The sequence below is a fragment of the Anomalospiza imberbis genome, chromosome 37 (assembly GCF_031753505.1).
Source record: "Anomalospiza imberbis isolate Cuckoo-Finch-1a 21T00152 chromosome 37, ASM3175350v1, whole genome shotgun sequence".
Taxonomy (NCBI): domain Eukaryota; kingdom Metazoa; phylum Chordata; class Aves; order Passeriformes; family Viduidae; genus Anomalospiza; species Anomalospiza imberbis.
In genome coordinates this window covers 305,859-328,442 of record NC_089717.1, presented here as the reverse complement: position 1 = coordinate 328,442, position 22,584 = coordinate 305,859, and the positions used below count along the sequence as shown (strand labels likewise).

The 22,584-nt window shown below is 51.0% G+C and overlaps 3 protein-coding genes across 5 annotated transcripts in view; 2 read left to right on the top strand and 1 right to left on the bottom strand.

The window, feature by feature from the left end:
• The window catches only part of LOC137464152 (zinc finger protein 154-like), a 450,159-nt gene extending 437,507 nt beyond the window's left edge, over positions 1 to 12,652 (top strand). For both annotated transcript variants that reach the window (XM_068175480.1, XM_068175481.1), the window contains exon 3: positions 12,276 to 12,652. The gene's annotated coding sequence lies outside the window, so the exon portion shown is untranslated. The remainder of the gene's footprint in view (positions 1 to 12,275) is intronic.
• LOC137464133 (class I histocompatibility antigen, F10 alpha chain-like) overlaps positions 1 to 22,584 on the bottom strand; it is a 372,308-nt gene that overhangs the window by 93,824 nt on the left and 255,900 nt on the right. The gene's annotated exons all lie outside the window — the stretch shown is intronic.
• LOC137464142 (zinc finger protein 551-like) lies at positions 11,023 to 12,282 on the top strand. The gene has a single exon (XM_068175469.1). The coding sequence runs from the start codon at positions 11,038 to 11,040 to the stop codon at positions 12,124 to 12,126; it is 1,089 nt and encodes a 362-aa protein (XP_068031570.1). The 5' UTR covers positions 11,023 to 11,037; the 3' UTR covers positions 12,127 to 12,282.

Below are 22,584 nucleotides of genomic sequence, written 5' to 3'. Positions count from 1 at the left end.
CGTGCTTCGCCCCGCTCTCACCAATCAGCGCGCCAGAACCGCGACTGACGGCAGCAGCGGCCAATGGCAGCGAGGGGCGGGCTCTGCACACGGCACAGCCTCGCCCCGCGCTCTCAGGGCCCCCCGGGCTGTGGGAGGGCAAAGCCGGAGATGAGGAACAGCCCTGGAACGGGCCCGGGCCCGGGCCGGCATCCATCTGCAGCACCGACAAACTGCTCCGCACCTCCCGACACGGCTTTCCCGGCCCTGCGCCTTCGCCTTCGCTGGCTCCGGCTCTGCGGGAAGCCCAGGAGCCTCACTTCTCCTGCCCCCTAATTCGGAGCATCCGTGCATCGCTTTGATTTCCCCCAAAAAGGGAAAACCGCCCCAAAGCCCTGTGGGTGAGTGGGGGAGGGGAGAGATTTCTGGCACAAAACGACAAAAGCTCCGAGCAGGACAATGAGAAGTCAATGAAGAGACTTTGTGAAAAATGCATATTTTTTGATTGGCTTTTCGCAAATACTAAATTGAATACTATATGTATAGTGTTATATTGATTAGAAGTGTTGTATTAACATTTTAATAATATAGTAAATGTAGTTTTGTAATTAAAATTAAGCTTTAGGAGTTAAAATAGAAATTATGTGTGTAAGGTATTCTTTTAATTAGCTCACGAAAAGGAGAAGATAATCAAGAAAATTCTTCGCACAGGGATAACAAATACAGAAACCCATAAATTTTCCAGAGGAGTTTATGGTTTTCCTTATCAACAAAAACGAACTTCTTCAAGCTGGACTTAGACTGGAAGGCGCCTGGGGATTACAGAAAATTTCTTGACAAGTACCAGATGGATTTCTTGTTTTAAATAAAATATATGCATATTCATAAAGTGTTTTGTATATGCAACAGATTACTCTTCTTAAGGAGTAAATTTTCTTTTAACGAGGTCCCTTTTCCTGGCTCACTTTTGTCCAGAAAGAGGTACCCAGCCCGGACTGTAACTCTTTGCTGTTATTGTCTCATTAATTGTCCTACCTCTAATTGTGTAACCTTTATTCCTACACTTGTATTATTTTTATAACCATTTTATTTTTATTAAACTTTTCTAAATTTTTGAAGCAAGTGATTGGCGTTTATAACAGCCTTGAATGCAGCTTTCCCCACGCGTCCCTCCTTCCAGCTGCACCTCCTCCCCCGGCAGTGCAGGAGACAGGGAATGGGGCCGTGCTCAGTTCATCCCCCGTGGCTTCTCCCTCTGCCCAGGGACAGGAGTCGTTCCCCTGCTGCAGCCTGCGGTCTCTCCCACCGGAGACTTCTCCAGGAACTTCTCCAACCGGAGTCCATCCCCTGGGGCACAGCCCCCCTCCAAGTGCTGCAGCGTGGGTCACTGTGCCACGGGGTCACTCCTTCCAGGACAGGCTGCTCCAGCGGGGGCCCCTCTGTCCACGGGGTCACAGCCTCCTCTCAGGCATCCCCGTGCTCCAGCCTGGCTCCTCCAGGGGCTGCAGGGGGATCTCTGCATCTCCATGGATCTGCAGGGGGATCTCTGCCTTCCCATGGATCTGCAGGGGGATCTCTGCATTCCCATGGATCTCTGCATCCAGCACCTCCGTCTTTGGAGGCACCAGGAATAGGCTGAGCTCTGCCTGAAGCTCTTCTCACATTCCCCACCACCTTCCTGGCACAGGGAGGGTTTTCCCTCCTCACAGCTCCCCGGGCTGGGTTTGCTGCCCCTCCTCGTGTGGGACCTCTGGGACTTTTCCTCCCCGTTGGATTCCTGCGCCTTGGAGCCGTTTCTAATGGCCTCTTCCACGAGGTTCTGTGGCAGGGATTTGTTTTCTCTGGTCTCTGTCCACAGCTCAGTACCTGGGGAAGGAAAAACAAGGAGAGGAAGAGTCAGCGAGAAGGGAAAATGAAAAGGCAGAAGGAGAAGAAGGAACAAGGGAGGAAGGAGATGGGAAAGGAACATGGATGAATGAAGAACAGAATGAGGAGAGGAAGCAGGGCAGAGAAGAAGCTGGGATTTGCGTCCATGCCAGAGGGAAGAGGAAGGAGATCCCCTCAATCCATCCCTGGCAGGACAGCGTCAGCAGCGAGGTTGTCCTGCAGCCAGGGGCGATGCTGGGCTGGGAGATGGAGCAGGAGAGAGGGGCAAAGGGGCAGTGACTTCCTCCTCACCTGCCTGGCTGTCCCAGTCTGTAGCGTCCTGGTGCTACCGAGGCCCTTGGAGCGTCCGGCACTGGCGAGCCCGAAGCTCACGGCGACTTTATAAAGCTGACAAAGTAGGCAGGATGGGTCTTTGTAGGATCTCCAGCAAACTGGGTTTATTCGAACAGGAACAGAGCACAGAGCTGAACAGGGACCAGGGACAAAGACAGGCTGCAAGCTGAGGGCACAGGGGGTTTTTATATGGGGTAGTGAGGGTGGAGCTGAGGGTCAGGGTCCAATGGATATGGGGGAAAATGGTGCAAAGGAGGGGTTAAGGGTCGTGTCAGCTAAGAGGGAAGCAGGGGAGGAGAAATGCAGTAAACTTGGGCCTGTGGAGGGACAGAGAGAGGAGAATATTCTAGGGACTAACAAAAAATGGGCTATAGGGGTTGAACTAGGGAAATTAGGCTACGGGCTAATGGGGTAACATAACTACATAAATCAGCATGTGCCTGCAAAGATCTATGGGTGAAACAAGCTTCTCACCATAATCTAGAAATCTATTCTTCTTATTATTATTCTCCCCTTTCCCCTCTGGGTGCAGGGCTGTGCTGCTTTCAGAATGTTCAGCCCAGGATCCCACAGTGGAGGGAGGTTCAAGCACAGGGAGGTTCTCCATCCTCTTTTCAAAACGCTGCAGGTTCTCCATCCTCTTTTCAAAATGCTGCAAGTTTGTCATCATCTTTCTAAGCCCAGGGACGTTCACTGTCCACTTCCCATGCTGGGAGAACTTCACCCTGCTCTTCCCAAGGCACAGGATGTCCTCTGTCCTCATCCCACACCATGGGAGCTTGGCCATCCTCATCCCACTAGGAGATGTCCACCATCCTTGTCCCATGCCGGGAGATGTCCACTGTCCTTGTCCCACACCGCGGGAGCCTCGCCGTTGTGTTCCCACAGCGCGGGATGTTCGCCCTCGTCTCCCAGAGCAGCGGGAAGTTCACTGTCATCTCCCGGCACTGAGGGACGTTCACCATCGTCCCCCGGAAGAGCAGGAAGCTCACTGCTGCCTTCCTCCTCTTTGGCCTCCTCTTTGGAAGCAGAGGGAGCCAGAGGAGGTGCTGGTGCTGTTTTTGTGCCCTGTGGACAGACGGCAGCGTGAGGGACGGGAAGTTCTGTCTCAGTTATCACCTTATTTATCCTCAGCTGCACATCCAGCTGCACTAAGCAGAAATTGGCTTCGGAGCTGTTCAAACAATGGGCTAAAGTCGACAGTGCCCCTTATTGTTGGGAATTTGATATTCCACCATGGCTAAAGCCAGCAAGCAATGCTCTGCCTGCAAAACCATACCTGCAGCTCTTCAAAAGCTCTTCAGCAGAAAAGGAGAAAACTCCCAGGGATCCCTTTGCTGCTGCAAGGATACTGACAGGAACTTTCCTTCAGCCTCCCAGGCTGGCACTCGGCTGCCACATGCCGAGCTCACAACTTGCTGCACAATTCCAAACACCAAAGGTTCCTTTCCCACTCACCGAAGGAGGAGATGCTCGGGATCCACTCATGAGGTGCCCTGCAAGGGAAGAGGGAACATGAACCAGATGCTGTCAGGAAAAAAACTGCCTGTGGTGGGAAATTTTATCTCCTCTGACCGGCCTTGGAGGGCAGTGAGAGAGCAGCTTTGGTGGGTGCCTGGCATCGAGCCAGCGTCACCCCACTACAATGGGACATGCCTCGTGTGGCCTCATGTTGCTGTTGCTTTTGCCTTTCCTATGATTTTATCTTTTGCATTAAATGCTTGTGAAGTGCCCCCGGTGTCCCTCGTGTTCCCTTGGTGCCGGCATCCCCATCCCTTCCCCTGCTCGCCCTGCCACGTTCCATCCCTGAAGCGATACACGGAATAAATAAATAGACTCCACAACTCGATATAGTTATGAAGTGGGTATGTATGCCAGCGCCCGGCACAAGCGAGATAGTTCTCCAAAAACTTGTAACTCGAGCCTCAGTCTGACCCACATCTTTATTCACAAAGATGTTCCATATGCAATACATTGCACAACTTTTCTATGCATATTCAACCCCTGGCCCTGCCTGTCCTTGCCTCTCATGCTAAATAGATCCTTGCCCTTCTGGGCACGCGTGGTTTGCTGTGGTGGTCGCGCGGTGGTCTCTGGTGGTCTCCTGAGGCTGAAGATTGTGGTCTTCCTCAGGATTGAACTTTGGAACTTTTCTCCTCTGCGCGTGCGTTTTTGGTCCTTTGGTGCCTATCGGAGTACGTCTGTCAGTCTTTATAAGCTTGGAGACAGAGGAGCCCCTTTATCTGGGTTCTTTGCATCTCCTGCATCCCTGGCGTTGTCCTTTATGCAAGAAGCTTCAGAGATTTGCATTTTCCTATGCCCTTTGTACCACGGCAGAGGTTTTTCAAGTAAAAAGTTAAAATTAATTTATTTTGTTAATTCATGTGAACTCCAAAAATCTCTACTTCATCCCGGCCAGAGGAGCCTTGGAGCTGCCGTGGGAGCCGTGGGGTTGCCCCGAGGGCTGCGCCCCGAGCCGGGGCCCCTTCCCAGAGCTCCCAGTCTGCCCATGCAGCCTGGAGCAGCCAGCGAGGGCTTCAGCTGGGGCGGAGAGAGGCGCTGCTGGGGGGTGCCACCACCGCTCGGTTTGGCTGGTGCTTCCAAGCTCGGGGAAAAAGCATTTTTGTCGTTTTGTGCCAGAAATCTCTCCCCTCCCCCACTCACCCACAGGGCTTTGGGGCGGTTTTCTCTTTTTGGGGGAAATCAAAGCGATGCACTGATGCTCCTAATTGGGGGTAGGAGAAGTGAGGCTGCTGGGCTTCCCGCAGAGCCGGAGCCAGCGAAAGCGAAGGCGCAGGGCCGGGAAAGCCGTGTCGGGAGGTGCGGAGCAGTTTGTCGGTGCTGCAGATCGATGCCGGCCCGGGCCCGGGCCCGTTCCAGGGCTGTTCCTCATCTCCGGCTTTGCCCTCCCACAGCCCGGGGGGCCCTGAGAGCGCGGGGCGAGGCTGTGCCGTGTGCAGAGCCCGCCCCTCGCTGCCATTGGCCGCTGCTGCCGTCAGTCGCGGTTCTGGCGCGCTGATTGGTGAGAGCGGGGCGAAGCACGGCCCCGCTGGCGGCCTGAGGGCGGCCCTGGCTCGGCAGCGGCGCCATTGGCGGAGCGTCTGTGCGGGCCCGGGAGCGGCGGCAGCGGCCGGAGCGCGGGGAGGCGGCATTGGCGGAGCTCGGAGGCGGCCCCCGGCGCAGGTGGGAGCCGCGCCGGGTTCTGCGGGGGCTCGGGGCTCGCTGCGGGCGGAGGGGGCGGCAGGGGGCTCCGGCGGCTTGGCGGTGCCGTGTCCGGCCCGTGCCGGCCCTGGGCTGAGGGCGCTGCGGGAGCGGCTGCCCGCGGTCTCCTTCCCGCCGCTGCCTGGGCAGGAGCCGCTGCCGGAGCAGCGCTGGCTCGTCCCGGTTGCTGTGGCTGGACAGAGGTGGCTGCCCCGAGGCCGGGCCCGTGCGGGGAAATTCCCGTCGCCAGAGGTTTCTGTGGCCAGAGGAGACCGAGGAGTCCTGTCAAAGTGACTCGATTGCTGAGCAGAGGGAGAGGCCGTGGGGCATTTGCCATGCGCTCTCTGCCCTTGTTGTAGCACGCTGCCTCCTTTGGATGCTCATTTTCCCGGCCGCATCTCCCTCTGCCTTTGCCCACTGGCTGAGGGACTTGGAAGGTTCAGACTTCCCGATCCGCCTGCTGCCTGTCCTCGTTCATATGCACCCGCACTTTCATATAGCACCCGATATTTATGGCTCTGTTAAGTCTTTGTTCTTCTCGAAGTTCAGGAATTTTGCGGGACTTTGTCTGAGCAGCAGTCCATGTTAATTAGTAACATTTATTGGAACCGATGGTTTCTCCCGTTACTTCCTTATCTCCATGTCCCTGACCCTATCTCCAGGCAAATTCACTGTTCCTGGTGCTTCTTTGGTTTTGGGATTATTCTCGGTGCCCTCATTCCCTGTCCTTTTGTAGCCGTTTCTGGATCAGGAGGCCTGGCTGCCACCTGCATCCCCTTGCTCAGCTGCTGAATGAGCTGCACTCCCAAGGTGTTGAGCATGGTAAAAAGATGAAAGTTGCTGTATCACATCAGAGGAGAAACAGCATTCGTTTAACCCATGGTCTGCCAGGGAACCACAAAAACCAGGGGCTTGCCCCGCTGTGGAGCCCTGGCTGCTGCTGCGCTGCCTTCAGTGCAGGCTCCGTGGGGGCCTCCCATGCTCCTGCTGCAGGCGGGAAGTGCAAATCTCCGGGGCTTCAGAGCCCTGGAGCCCAGGCTGAGGGGTCCCCCCATGCTCAGCTGTGCTGGGGGCTGTTTCTGGCCTCAGGAACACTTGGCATGGGCCACGCCACTTGGCCACCAGTGGGGCTGCTTTGCCCTCCTTATGCAGGGCCCGATGTCCTGCTTGGATGTTGGGAACAGCAAAGTGCCATGGTGGGGGTGTGCCTCATCAATCTCTCCCAGGCTGTGTCTGGAGCTCTGTCACTTGAATGCAGTCCTGGGTTTCTTCCCAGCCCCTCTGTGGGCTGTTCAGACAGGAGGCTGGTTTAAACCCTTCCCCTGCCCTCAGTTCTAAATCCTCCTGTGCCACTGAACAAGTTTCCTACTGTAATAACCGAGCACTGCTCATCCATTTAGAGGCTCTTTTGGTTATCAAAGCTTTAACTTGATGCCAGACTTGAACAATAAGAGATGCTCCTGCTGTCAGTTTTCAGGCCTCAGTTCCCATGAAAGCTGTGGCTGTACAATTCTGCAGACAATGAGGCCACTCTGGCCCCTGGGTTAAACACTTTAACCCAAGAATTCTTTTGGCATGGCCCTGTTTAACATCCACCTATAATTCAAATTCTTTTTCCCTGTCTAGGAGGGCCAGGGCAGGAGCCTCAGTTATTCTGCTTTTTAGCACTTGAAAATCCTGTGTTTTCTCCTTGTGTCCATCCATCCAGTTTCTTGACTGGCAGGATCGGAGTGTTGCAGGGAGACATCCCTGGCTCCAAAAGCCCTGCCTTTAACAGGGACTCAGTAATAGGCTGTAGCTCCTTCATTCTGTCCCCTGGAACAGCGTATTGCTTTTAGACACCACTTGTCCTTGTTTCTTTAAAGTACTTTGGAGAGGCTCCATATCAAATTTTTCCTCTTTCCCTGGGGCTGCCCACAGTTCAGGGTTCACTTCAGCACAGGCCTTGCCAGACATTTAACGCAAAAGTACAACAGCATAAGCCTCTGTATCACATTTTACAATATTAAAATCCAGCCATCAAATTCCTTCCTAAATTGTAAATCACAATCACAGTAAGAAGAAAATGAAATTAATTTATTTCAAACGTATCCTCCACAGCTCCTAATAGTGATTGATCAAATCATACGTGATCATCTTTCCCACTTATTCCCTTAATAATTAAAACATTCCTTTACTATTATTCCCTTTAGGTCTAAGATTCAGAGTGGATGGAGAGGTCTCTGCATCCATCAGGAGAGGCCTCTTCTCAATGCAGACCCAGCCTGAATGTTCTCAAGGGCTCCAGTGTGGTGGTCCCTGATGGGATGGGAGCTCTGACACTCCTGACAATTCATGTCCATCAAGGAGTGGACTTACTCCTCCTGAGGGTGCTGCTGTCTCTGCTTCCAGTGTCCCTGTGCCCTGCAGCTGGAGCCCTGACTCCTTCCCAGGGGCTGTTTGGGTGGGCTCTCCCCTGCCCAGGAGGGCAATGCCTCTGCCAGGTGCTTGTGGCCGACCCCGTCCCCTGGGTGCCGGGGCCCCCTTGGGCCCTGGGGTTGATCCCAGAGGGGCTGTAGGAGCTGTGCCATGGCCTTTGCCTTCAGCTTGGCCTTTTGCTCATCCCTTCTTGCATTCAGCTGCTGTGCCTTTGTGCCCAAGTGCTCCAGGGCCTTCTTCTGCCACTCCTGCAGCCCCTCTCACTGCCTGTGGGTGCTCATCCTCTGAGAGCTGCTGAGCTTTCTGCAAAATCTTTCCTTTCTCCAGAAACCCAAACCAAATGCCTAATAGAAAACCCTGATCCTTCCATGTACAATCTGCATTTCCCAGATGTGTCTTTGTTTTCCTCCTTGTGCTCAGGGTCCTCTCCCCAGCCCGTATCCCAGAGCCGGTCCCTGTCCTGCTGCAGTGTCCAAAGGCGGCCCCCCCTCCGCCGGGCAGGGCCGGCAGCTCCACGGGCCGGGCAGCGGCCGGGGCGTCCCGCAGGCTCCTGGGGGCCGGGGGCCACTGCCGGCCCTGCCCGGGGCTGGTGGGGTCAGGCAGCGCCCGGCACTGAGCCCCGGCTGCCCCACAGCCCCGGCCCGGCCCCGCAGCTCCCCACAGGCCCCCAGCCTGTGCTCCCGGTCCCACACCTCTGCGCCCGGTGCTGCCGCTGCCCACCACAGAGAAACCCCCTGGCATCCTGACCTCCTTGTTTTCTTGTCATGGAAACCGGGCATAGAAAGGACCTGGATCAGCTGGCAAATTTTGAGGATAAAACAGTGCTGATAAACATCCCAATCCTCAGTATTTTTCTCTTCCTTCTCTTTTCTATAATCCTTTTTCTTACCACAGAGATTCCTCCTGCTGCTTCTTGCCTTCACCTTATTGCTGCACACTGCCCTTCACCCGATCCCTTCCCAGCACACCAACACCATCCATCCCCTGTTGTCCAAATCTCTTCTCCACTTCCCTTATTGCCCCCCTGGCTGTCCATGTCCTTAATTACCTGTGACAGAGTGTGCAAACTACCTCAACATTCTCCCAGGGGAGCCTTCAGAGACATTTTGGGATTATCATCCCTTTGGCCAGCACCCCTCCCTGGCTTTCCCTTTTCTCTCCTCCCTGGGTGCCCTGCCATGTTCACTCCCCAAAGATCCCAGTGCACTCACTGCTGAGATTTTCAGTGCTCTCTCCCTGCTGACTCTTCACAGACCAACCCTGTGTTGTAGATGTCAGCGAACCCAATGGGAAGAATGATGATGTCTGACTTAGTTCAGAAGGCTGAGTGTTTTCTTTATTATAATTATGCTATGACACATTAATATACTATATAAAAGAGGATACTAAAAACTACATGCTACTTTCTCTGTCATATCTAACTAACTCACAACTCCTGACCCTGTTCTCCAGAGCCCAGACACAGGTGGATCCGATTGGGCCATCAGGCCCAAACAATCCACCGTGATCCAACCAGGCATTCGCTCTAGGTAAACAGTTCTCCAAACACATTCCACAAGAGAAAAACAAGGAGGAGAAATAGAAATTGTTTTCTCTTTCACTTCTCTCTGTGCACCTCAAGGAAAAATCCGGAGAGAGAGAGAAATGTGCTTGCCTCACTCCTGATGTGTCACTCGTCTGTCTCCTGGTCACTCCCGGGTCCCCAATCGATCCCCGGTGCCGCTGCCAGCCAAGGGAGCCGATCACCCAAAGTGGGTGAGGCACCTTCAGCTGCACTCCCTGCCCGCCGCCCCGGACGGTGGAAGGAATTCCAGATGAGCCCCAGGGTGTGCGGGAAAATTGACATCAGCAGAGGTTTCTGTCCACAAAGCAGACAGAGGAGTCCTGTAAAAGTAATTTAATTCCTAGAAATCTGAGAGGCCTTGGGGCATCGTCCCTGGGGCTCTCCAGTTGTTGAAAGACACAGCCTCCTTTTTATCCCAATTTTCCCGTCCACATCTCCCTCTCCCTTTCCCCACTGGCTGAAGTACTTGAGAGGTGCAGACTTCCCAATCCTCCTACTGCATACTCCCTTCATATGCTCCCCATTTTATATATCAGACGATATTCACGGCTCTGTTAAGTCTTTGTTGTTCTTCTGGAAGTTCATGAATTGAGCAGGACCTTGGCTGAGCAGCAGTCTGTGTCATTAATTGATAACATTTTCTGAAACCGATGGCTTCTTCTGTCACTTCCTTATGTACAGGTGCCTGGCCGTATCTCGGAGCAGATTCACAGCATCTGTTTGTAAAGACACTTTCCTCTTGTTCCTTTCATGGGGGTCCCCCGTTTGCGGGACATCCCCCCTGGAGCAGGGTGTCCCCTCTTTGCTGCAGCCCCAGCCCTCAGGCAGAGCTCAGCCAATCAGAGCGCAGGGCGCTGATGACTCACCAGTTGCCAGGCAGACTCGCAGCTCCCAGCGTTCCCCACCTGGCCCCCACCTGCGCCCCCCCCTCGGCCCCATCGCCCCCGCGAGGGGAATTTGGGGAGGTGGGAGTGGGGCAGCGCCAAGGCCGGGCCCCCCCGCGCTGTCCTGGCGGGAGCGGCTGCAGTGGGGACCGAGTGCGGGCGGAAGCAGCCGAGAGCCCAGCGCTGCCCCAGCCCGACCTGCCCCAGCTCCATCCCTGCCCCTGCGCTGGGATGCTGTGGGTTTGGGGGGAAGAGGGAGCCGGCAGTGGGTGCTGGGCCTGGGGGCAGGAGGAGGAGGGAAGGAGAAGCTGGGCTGAGGAACACAATGGTCAAATGATGGACATGGCAGGAGAAGGTGGGATTGTGCAGGAGAAGGAAGAAAAGCAGGAGGAAGAAGAGTGTGAGGAAGAGCAGAGTCACAGGAGGAGGAGGAGCAGAAACAGGAAGCAGCACAAGGTTCCACCCCTCCCTGTATCTGCAGCCTCCCCCCAGCCCCAGGAGCGCTGCTCCCCCCACATGCAGCAGGTGACTGTGGAGGGGGATCCAGGATTTTCACGGGGTGAATCTTGGTGTTTCTGAGCTTTCTTGGGCTAAATGTTGGTGCTTTGGTTTTTTATGGGATTTGAATCTTTACCTTTTGGAGGGCATTTTTGCTGAATCATGTTGTTTGGGGAGTTTTTGATCTCTGTCTTGATGCTTGGAGGATTTTTGTGCTGACTCTTGGTGTTTTGGAGGTTCTTACAGGCACAAGGTTCCCAATGACATCCTGAGATGAACTTGGGCAAGGAGGAACTCCCAGTCCAGCGCACTCTCCTCTTGTGTTATCCCCCAAAGCAGGATTTTTCATTTCCAGGGTGTGGCCAGATGGAGGAGGAGGAGAAAGTGCCCCAGAGATCCTGCACGAGGAGTGATTGCAAACCCAGCCCAGGGAGCTGTGGAGAAGAAAGAGCCCCCCTGAGCCAGGAAGGCAGCTGGAGATCCAGCCAGAGCTCGGAGCTGGTAGAGAAGCCTCATGGCAGGGAGAAGCCACATAAGTGCTTGGAATGTGGGAAGGGTTTCAGCCGGAGCTCCCACCTGATTCAGCACCAGGTCATCCACACTGGGGAACGCCCCTACGAGTGTGGGGAATGTGGGAAGGGCTTCAGCTGCAGCTCCAGCCTGATCCGGCACCAGAGGATTCACACTGGGAAACGGCCCTTTGAGTGTGGGGAGTGTGGGAAGAGCTTCAGAGACAGCTCTGACCTGAACCGGCACCAGAGGATCCACACTGGGGAAAAGCTCTATGAGTGTGGGGAGTGTGGGAAGAGCTTCAGAGTCAGTTCTGGCCTGATCCAGCACCAGAGGATCCACACTGGGGAACGGCCCTATGAGTGTGGGGAATGTGGGCAGGGCTTCAGCCGGAGCTCTCACCTGATCCAGCACCAGAGGATCCACACTGGGGAAAAGCCCTATGAGTGTGGGAAATGTGGGAAGAGCTTCAGGCAGTATTCTAGTCTGATCCAGCACCAGGTGATCCACACTGGGGAACGGCCCTACACTTGCTTGGAATGTGGGAAGAGCTTTGGGTGGAGCTCCGAACTGAGAACACACCAGCGCATCCACACCGGGGAGAGGCCCTACGAGTGTCCCCAGTGTGGGAAGAGGTTTCAGACCAGCTCCAGTCTCCTCCTACATGAGCGGATTCACACAGAGGAGAGGCCCTTCCGCTGCCCCGACTGCGGGAAGGGCTTCAAGCACAACTCCAGCCTCATCATTCACCGGCGCATCCACACTGGGGAGAGGCCCTATGAGTGTGGGGAGTGTGGGAAGAGCTTCTCCACGAGCTCAACCTTGACCCAACACCAACGGAGGCACCACTAAGGGAAGCCCTGTGAGTGCCCCGAGTGAGGGAAGAGCTTCGTATGCTCCTCCCAACTCCCTCTTCCATGGGAGGATCCATGATGGATGATCCCCAGTGAACCCCGTTGGGCGGAGCCCTGTGGCCCCCTCATTGGGAATAAAACAGAGAGGAAAACAATGGAGCTGATAAAGGGGCCCGATATCTGAGGCCTGGTTGAGCAGAAACTGTGGTAGACACAGACACAGATAAAGGCTCCCTGGGCAAGAAGTGACCAAAAGCATGTGAGACTTTGTGCTGAGATAATGTGCCCAGGTGACGTCATGTCCTGAAGAATGTGTAACCAATGGGAAATTGTTAGCAAAATTAGAAACCTACGTAAGTGCCATACAAGTAAAACCCTGTATAAACACCTGGTACACTCAATAAAATTGGCTTCTGGTCTAAACTCAGCTGTCCCCATCTCTCCTTTGTGGATAACCCCTGTTCTGGGTGATCCCCGTTGGGTGGGGGGAAGGTGTTGGAGAGATTTCTTTCCCTTCTCCTTGTGCTGCTACTCCCGGCGCCTCTCTGTGTTTTCCCGTCCCCGGGCAGCTCCGGCACCTAGAGCGGTACCGCCTCCCTCCGGGACCCGGGATCACCGCGTGTTTCCGGGCTCGGCTCCGTGCCGCAGTCCGGGCGGGGGTGCCAGCGGATTCTCGCCACTGCGAGCGAGCGAGAGACACCAGTAAAGAGTGAAGGAACGTCCGCCTTTCCCCACGCGTGGAAGGATGAAAGTCCTTTATTGCCGCGGGGAGCTGTGCCGAGGCACCGCGACCCGCTCCCAGCTTGCGCGTGAGGAAACACGGCCTCGGGCACTCCGAGGCACGGGATTATATCGGGGAGAGAGCGAGGAGAGCAGGGACCCTCCCGCCCAATGGGGGCACGCCCCGTGGCGACGACGTGGACCACGGCACCCAACGGGGACGCGGCCGGGGCGGACCCCGTGCTCTGGGGCGGACGGGGGATGGGAATTCGGAGTGAGGGGCACTGAGCCCTCCGGGCAGGACGGCGAGTGGTCACAGGAGTGGCTCTAACAGCCAGGGACCCGGAGTGAACCGCCCCGGGGGGGAAAGGCGAACAGACCCAGGGGGTGTGCGGGGGTACACAGATCACGGCTAGCTAACAGATCAGAACCTCTAACCTAAACCCCAAACCGCGATGCAACAGCTGCTCTGGTTTGATTGGTAATAAATTCCCTCCGTGTGCCCAGGCTGGGTCTGTTGTCCCCGTGCCGGTGCTCGGGGCGGGATCTCTCCCGTTGCTTCTCTCCAGTCCCGGGCCTCTCCTCAGCCAATGAGAGAACGCGATGGACAAGAGTCAGCCAATCAGAGCGAGCGGGGCTGATGACTCACCAGTTGCCGGGCAGACCCGCAGCACCCAGTGTTTCCCACCTCGACCCCACCCTCCCTGCCCAGTCCCGGCCCACCCGCGTCCTTCCCCACTGCTCCCCATAAACTGGAGTGGGTTTAACTGGGAAGTGTTATGAATGGGGTTCCATATATCCAATTTTCTAAATCACAAGATTGATATTTAGCAGCAATTTTTAATTGGGGTATAAAATAATAATAATACAATCAAATATAATGAAGTGGTTACAAAGAGTAATTTGGCAATGATTCGGATAAAGCATAAGCAAAATATCAGTCGATTTAAGAGATAGGTCGGAGTTCTACATTCTTGGGTTTGATTTTGATCCCAAGTTAGTTGGATTATAAAAGTTTATTATCCTTTCTGCAGACCATTCATTTTCACTCCATTGACAGCTCCCCCTTAAAGGATTTAGATTTGTCTTGTTATTGCTCTTGGTTTTATCAAGTGGGGCTTTCTCTAGCGGATCCCCCTTGGACCATGGCAGGGTGAAGAAGGAGGGTTGGATGACTCCTAAAGTACAGGTACCTTTCCATCTCCGGGGTAACCTACTATACGCTTGCTGTCCACAAATCCAATATATCCCATCCGGGGCTTTCCACATTCTAGTTATATTATCCAGTTGGTTCCAATAAGATTCTATATTGTCTATGGAATAGTAAGGGTTAGCTCTGGAACTGTTATACCAGCATAAATTAATTTGATTGTCTCACTTGTAATTGTTTCTCTTTGTTATTCTCCAATACCCATTGGGTTTATTTGGCCACCAGGTCATAGTTCTACTTTCTGAATTCACAATTAAAGTATATTTGCAGGGGGTATGTCCCACCTCTTTGGTATAGTGCTTTCCTTCTGGAGTTATACAAACTGTTCCAGTTACCTGATGACTTAAAATCCACCCTCTAGGTCGTTTTGTTTTCCCAGTAATTTGGGTGTACTTCCCTTTTAAAAAATGTTCTGGAGCTAGACCTCTGCTCCTCCATGGCCATCTTTCAGCCGTTTGAGTTCCTCCACAAATCCAACATTTTGATAAACCCAACTCGGTTGTGATTTTTTGCATTAAGTCTACAAAAAGATTTCTACCTGAGGTTGGCAAATCCCAGTCGCTGTCTTGCTGCCTTAATTGATTATACAACACCCTTGGATTTTTTCCCTTTATTCTTACCCTGCTGTTTTTTTTCTGAATTTTCCCACTCATCTCTTTTCGGGAAACAAAGGAATTCTCCCTCTGTGGGGCAGTCTGGGCTGGAAGGCATCCATTTGCCTAATCCTAGATTAACTCCCACCTAATAGGCTCGACCATTTCTATGGCAAATTTCTAAACTTGTATGGTTATAACATTCAGCATCAACAGAGTGATGTACTGCGAAAACAGTTACCGAATTGTTGCCGTCCCATATGAGTTGGTAGCATTTATTACAGGGGTTGCTAGATGCAAAGGGTATCATGGTACATGTTAGGAGCAGGTATCTCAGGAGTCTTGACTCTCTACCTCTCTCAAGGCCCCTTGGGTTGCAGCCAAGGGCCGAGATAGCAGTCTTCTGGGTAGCAGAGTCCATGTCCTGGAACCCCATTGCTGATACCATTTCTGTTGATCCAGTCTCCGCTCTTACCCCTTGGATACAATGATTATAGCACAGGATACTATTTCTGTGTAACCCACCTGGGTGCGATGATAATGGCACAAGATACATCTAGTGGCACTGTCCTATCACTTTCCCTGGGTTAATTGACAGTTCTTATCTTATTAAGTAAAAGAAGCTTTGGAGATGTGCCAACCACAGGTAATGTTTTCTATAAGACAAATACTAAAACAATTTCATCTTTGCCACCAATAAACACATTTGTGATGCCATTCTGTAGCAGAAATGAATCTATGGTGTGACACATAAATTTCCTCCCCACAACAGCTGTCAGTGATAACACAATTATCTATTAGAGAATGTTGCACTTGCTCTTTTGCCTGTTCATAAGCTATTACAGCTAAAACTGACTGAACAGCTGTATTAAAGGTTCTGTCTCTTTTACTCGAAACGTTCCTATAAAATCACTAAAAGGCATGCTTTTGTAAGCTGGTCACATAAGTGATTTAAGCAGGTTAAACAAAGCAGATGATTTTCCCCTTCTATTCTGGTTATCTACCACCACAAATCAAACTGTACAGACAATACTAGTCCACGAGTGACAACCTAGGCCGTGCCCAGCACACGTCTGGTGGTCTGTTTCTTTCTGGACCTTTGTTGCTAGTGTTAGTCTCTGATCCCAGTGTCTCAGGAGATGGTAAATTCATTCTTCGTGACACTGTTCAGGCTCTGAACACAGCGAGGTTACTTGCCCCAGTGATTCCAAAATTGATGGCAAGCTGGTTAAAATTTAATTTACAAAATGACTAAGTAGTGTTACAGGAGTTGGTAGTTGGTTATCTTGCAAAGGTATATTTTCCATCTGTAGTCAGGCTGTTTGTATACTCCAGCTGAGCTCACTACTGTATGACTTATCAGTGTATTTACACCCTGGACACAACCCTGATGGTGAATAACCCTTGTGACAATGTTAATACCACCTCGCCTTACAATAGTCACATTCAATGCTTTCAATTAGCAACTTGTATACAAATTTCTAGTTGACAGAAACGATACCTTTTAGCTAGCCTTTGGTGCACATTGCACATTTTCCCTTTGCTATAACACAATTACTTTGACAAACAAAACAAATAACACATATCACACACTCACACTTAGTTTTGCCAAACTACATAAAACATACGTTCATACATTCATTACTAGAAAAACTTTTACTCCAAATTATTTGTTTTTATCCTTTCAAATTGTACTTCAAATTTTGGAATAATATGCTTCAACAAAATTTTGGACACTGTTTGAGCTGTAGCCCAAACCTCAGGGAATTCTTCTACCCACTAAATCAATTAATAACTAATAGATATTTCCACCTGCCCACTCTGGGTAATTTGGTAAAATCAATCTGGATCCTTTCAAATGGCCTGTATACTATACAACAGCCCCTCCAGGGATGACTCCTCAACACCCTTTTGTTCACTTTTTAACCTGTAAAACATCCCTGAATAATTTGTTTTCTGAATTTTAAATATTCCAACATTCATAAAATTTTTAGAAAATTATTATAAAGTGCTCTTGTTCCTCAGTGAATTCATCAACATCTGTCTGGCTAAGGTTTTAGTCCTGCCATCGGGGAGAATCTGTCGCCCCCCCCCCCTTTCAGAGTTTCCCCTTAACTCCTTAATGGCTGCTAATCCTGCTAAGGAAAAGTATGGTGTTTTATTCTGTGTTTCTTCTTTCCAAAAAGTCACAATTACGCTGCTGTTTTTCCTCAAGGCAACTTTTGCTTCATTGTCAGCCAGTTAGGGGAAGTTATCAAAACAGCCTCATGTTTTACTACTGTTTTAACTATTTGTACAACTCATCTAGTTCCTCCAATTCTTTCCCTGTGATCTTTTTATATCCCTTTTTGTTTCCCGTTGTTTTTCTTCAATGTCCTCCTTTAATGCTATACGTCTTATTTTTATCCTGTACCCCCAGATGTAGAACAAGAATTCTCTAAGTGTCCCTTCTTATGGCAGGAAAAACAAGTGAGCCCTGACTTGCTGTGGTGTGGTTTTTGCTGTAAATTTGTGTTTGCCCACTATTTTCCTCCCCTCCCGAGTTACCAATCTCCCCAAGCTCTTCCTTAACTTCCTCCCTCCCAAGCTGTCAATCCTCCCTATCCCTACCTCATTTTCCAGAGTGTTCCTTGTCTATCTTGTAGTATTCGATACCCCATTTGTTACGTGCTGTTATCCCCCTCCCTTGCTCTCCCTGATAGGTTTATAGAATGTTAGTCCTGCCCTAGATTCCTCCCCTGCCATGCCCTCATTGGTTGGTTGCACTGTACCCCTCCCCCTATAAAAACCTCTGCACCCCCCCCCCCCCCAGCCCCCCCCCTTTTGTCTTGGGGTCCCAGGTCGTGGACCTAATAAATCCATCCAGTTTTACCCCAAGTCCCGTGTCGTCATTATCTGTTCCTGTGCCGGACCAAGTGATAACTGGGAATAGCAGAGCTCATGGGGGGGAAGGTCGTGCACCTGCTGTCGCTGCCCAGCATGATAGTGTGAAAAATGCATGTTTTATGATTGGCTTTTCGCAAATATTAAATTGAATACTATATGTATTATGTTATATTGATTAGGAGTGCTGTATTAACATTTTAATAGTATGGTATATGGAGTTTTGTAGTTAAAATAGAGCCTATGTATGTGGGGTTTTTTTTTACTAACTCAAGCAAGAGATGAGATAATGAAGAAACTCTTCACACAGAGATGACAATGATGGGGGCCCATAAAGAATTACTGCCTCCTTATCGGAAAAGACAAACATTCTTCCACCTTCTCTCCGTCTGTATGGAACCACCAGGATTAAGGGGAAGAAGTTGACAAAAACCAGAAAAGTTCTTAATTTGCAAGGAATTTATGCATCATGTATGAGATGTATGAATATGCAACAGGCTATTGCTTTTAAAGATTATTCCTTTGTTCACAAGGCATGCTTATTGGGCTTAAGTGCCCGAGAGCATCCGGACGTCCGTAATTCTTTGCTTTTTATTGTCTTGTAATTGTCCTAACTCTAAATTTTCATTACTCTAATTGTATTACTATTTTTATAACTATTTTATTATTATTAAACTTTTAAAATTTTAAAAAACAAGTGATTGGCGTTTATAACAATAGGACAGCGCACTGCAACACTGACTTTTTCTTCTATTTATTCTTTCCTGAGGGCTTCCCTGTGTTCATCGCTGCCTGTGTTTCCTTAACTGCTGTTATCCAAATCCTCATCCCTCCTTACATACACTTTCTTTGCTTCCCTCAGCAGTTCCTGAACACCCCTGTCCTGCCAATCCTCTAATTTTTCCAGCTTCTTCCTGATGTCTCCCCCCTCAGGACTTAGCTACAAATTGTGTTTTCAAAAGGACCTGCCCTGCAGCAGTATTGAGGTCTATGGCTGAATATAACTGCAAATCCTTTCTTAGTCTTTCTAACACTTCTGCTGCAGATTCATCTCTTTGATGCTCATTTAGAGCTTTTCCTATATTTTGCCCTTTGGGCACTGCCTCCCGGATTCCTCCTAGAATAGACTGCAGCTCTACCCAAGTGTATATATTTGGCCCTAAGAACTGATCTAATTTCTCTGCCACTCCAATAGGATCCTCTAATGATTTTCCCATCTGATATTCCCTGATGTCCCCTATATTCAGGGGAGTGCTCACATAACCGACAGGTCCCTGTCCTGGTGCTGGATTTCCCATCAGGACCTCCCTGAGAGGGTATAATCGATCTTCCCTTTCTGCTTCTCAATCCTCCTCATCACTTTCTTCTTCCTTCCTCGGGTTCTGAGTGCTGCTACTGGCTCCTCCTGAATAGGGGGTGCATTCGCATTTACCAGGGGATTTTCAGGAGCTCGAAGCTAAACAGGCTGATTAGGCTGCCTGTAGGGCGGTGGGAGGTGATTTAACAGATCCCACAGGTCCTGTTTGTCCTTTTTGGCTGACTGCACTCCGATTTTTAAAGTATACAAGGAGTAACCCTTGCCTTTCAGGCAATAAATTCACCCTTCTCTCCCTACTTAACACTTTTCTATTTTTAACACACAACACTTACGAAGTTGCTGTGGTCATATCAGGCAGCACTAACATATGGATGTGCCACTAACACAGGTTTCATCTTGTCCCCAACCCACATAGATTGATTGCACTTGTCACAGAGATCGGAGTTATTTGGTCTTTGTTTTTGCATAATTTGTTTTCTCATTGTTTGCTCTTGCGCTGCTCGTTTTATCATCTCTTGTTTTTGCACTGCTTGTTCCTTTCCTATTTCTTAAACTTTGTCTGATGCAGTTTGTAGGAATGTGCCCCCTGTTGACGGAGTAAACAAGTTACCCTTTGTCTCCTTAAAAAGGAAAAAAGCCCAGAAGTTTCTCTCCTCAATTTGGTTAAAAGACACCTCATAGGACCTTGGGGACTTCACCTCGAACTTAAAGATAGCTAATTGGACAGGAGCCAAAAAGTCCCACCTAAGCAATTCCCTAGAAAAAGAAGAGAACAGAAGAAGTAATGGCTTTTGTGAAGTGTTTTAGCAGAAGCAAGAACCTCTTGCCCTGGGTCAGGTTTTTCTGTGTAAAGAGCTTTTTTATTTTGCCTTTTATTAAGATTTTTTGTTTCCAACCCTGTCACAGGAGCCATCCTGCTACTTTATGCCACCTGAGGTAGCTGAGCTATCAAGGGTATAATGCTTATCTCTGAGAGCTTATTAGACCTGGCTTGAAGAGAAAAAGCATTATTTGGACAGGACTTCTCACATTGAGGGGCACTGTACAGGATATTTTTGATTGGCCCTTGATCAAAATAGGACATTTTTTCCTTGGTCTGGCGTTTTGGGGAGCAGGCCTGCAACTGGGGTTTTGTGGCACCAAAAACAAAAGAAACACCCAGATTATGGAGGATCTGAGGTCATCAGAGGGCGTCTCAGATCGAAAGCCTCGAGCAGATGAGAAGGGGCTGAAACGGGCCGGGGGTGAGAACGCGCTGTGAAGTCCTAAGGACATCTTCAGAGAGAGAGCTGAGCCAAGGCTGAGCCACCGCTGCATTTCCAGACCAAGGAGGGGAGGAGACCAAGGAGGACAACTTGTCTGAAAATCATTTGGTGCATAAGAAAGAATGGGAAACAGGCTGTCTTTAGCTGAACTGAGCAGGATTTTTTTTTTCTTTTTTTTTCTTTTTTTTTTTTTTTAACTACAAAAAAGGGGCCAATCCTTGCTGCCACTGCTGCAGCTTCAGTGCTTTCTGGGCCTGCACTGCCACAGCTGCTGGCGAAGACAACGGCACAATTCCACTCTGGGTCTCAGTCACACTCACACACTGGGATTGGGTTGTTGGAAAATATACCAAGTTCAATTTTATAAAAACACTTATTTCTCTACTCATGCTTGGATTGCCTTAGGGAAAGAAATTTTACAGGATTTTTTTTCTACACATCTGTAATTCTTTGCTTTTTTATTGTCCTTTATTGTCCTAACTCTTATTGTCCAAATTCTTATTGCTCTAATTTTTATAACTATGTTATTACTATTAAATTTTTAAACAAGTGATTGGTGTTTTTCACATATTGGTTCAGACTGTAGAAAATTTAGGAAAAATCTAGTAAAAATCATGTGTCATGGAATGATTTCCTCTGCACACCCGGGCTATGTATGACAGAAATTATTTCTTTGCACGTCCTGGCCAAAACAACACCCTGGCCAGAATAAGGTAAAGGCTTGATTTTATGTTGTTGGAGACTTCTTGTTCTTCCCCTAGTTTTGGCAATAAGATTGCAACATTAGCATGTTTTTTTTTAATATTCATACTTTTAAATTATCAGTATAGTTTAGGACAGGGGTGTGAGAATCAATTTTTAATCTTAGGAAAAGTAGCAGAAATGTTTATTCCTTTGGGGTTTTGTATGTGTATGTGTGTGTGTGACTGCCAGTGATGACTATATCTCAGTCTAGGTTTTTCGAAGTTCACCTTCAGGCTGCATTCTGAAAAACTAGAAGAACTAACTAGAAAGGTGACCCTTTAACTCAAACAGTTAATAGAATCTTGTTATTAAAAAAAAAAAAAAAAAAAAACAAAAACAAAAAAGCACAAACCATGCAGCCTGGAGCAGCCAGCGAGGGCTTCAGCTGGGACGGAGAGAGGCGCTGGGGGGTGCCACCACCGCTCGGTTTGGTTGGTGCTTCCAAGCTCGGGGAAAAAACATTTTTGTCGTTTTGTGCCAGAAATCTCTCCCCTCCCCCACTCCCCCACAGGGCTTTGGGGCGGTTTTCCCTTTTTGGGGGAAATCAAAGCGATGCACTGATGCTCCGAATTAGGGGGCAGGAGAAGTGGGGCTGCTGGGCTTCCCGCAGAGCCGGAGCCGGCGAAGGCGAAGGCGCAGGGCCGGGAAAGCCGTGTCGGGAGGTGCGGAGCAGTTTGTTGGTGCTGCAGATCGATGCCGGCCCGGGCCCGGGCCCGTTCCAGGGCTGTTCCTCATCTCCGGCTTTGCCCTCCCACAGCCCGGGGGGCCCTGAGAGCGCGGGGCGAGGCTGTGCCGTGTGCAGAGCCCGCCCCTCGCTGCCATTGGCCGCTGCTGCCGTCAGTCGCGGTTCTGGCGCGCTGATTGGTGAGAGCGGGGCGAAGCACGGCCCCGCTGGCGGCCTGAGGGCGGCCCTGGCTCGGCAGCGGCGCCATTGGCGGAGCGTCTGTGCGGGCCCGGGAGCGGCGGCAGCGGCCGGAGCGCGGGGAGGCGGCATTGGCGGAGCTCGGAGGCGGCCCCGGCGCAGGTGGGAGCCGCGCCGGGTTCTGCGGGGGCTCGGGGCTCGCTGTGGGCGGAGGGGGCGGCAGGGGGCTCCGGCGGCTTGGCGGTGCCGTGTCCGGCCCGTGCCGGCCCTGGGCTGAGGGCGCTGCGGGAGCGGCTGCCCGCGGTCTCCTTCCCGCCGCTGCCTGGGCAGGAGCCGCTGCCGGAGCAGCGCTGGCTCGTCCCGGTTGCTGTGGCTGGGACAGAGGTGGCTGCCCCGTGGCCGGGCCCGTGCGGGGAAATTCCCGTCGCCGGAGGTTTCTGTGGCCAGAGGAGACCGAGGAGTCCTGTCAAAGTGACTCGATTGCTGAGCAGAGGCAGAGGCCGTGGGGCATTTGCCATGCGGTCTCTGCCCTTGTTGTAGCACGCAGCCTCCTTTGGATGCTCATTTTCCCGGCCGCATCTCCCTCTGCCTTTGCCCACTGGCTGAGGGACTTGGAAGGTTCAGACTTCCCGATCCGCCTGCTGCCTGTCCTCGTTCATATGCACCCCTCCTTGTGGATGACAGCCGATATTCATGGCTCTGTTTGGTCTTTGTTCTTCGGGAAGTTGAGGAGTTTAGCGGGACTTTGAGCAGCTGTCTGGGTCAATTAGTAACATTTTCTGAAACTGATGGTTTCTCCCATTACTTCCAGGCAGATTCACTCACTGACTCTGTTTTGTTCTTCCCGGGTCCTCTTTGGTT

Coding starts and splice junctions, on each gene's coding strand:
- LOC137464142 (XM_068175469.1), top strand. CDS start 11,038: ATGAACTTGGGCAAGGAGGAACTCCCAGTCCAGCGCACTCTCCTCTTG.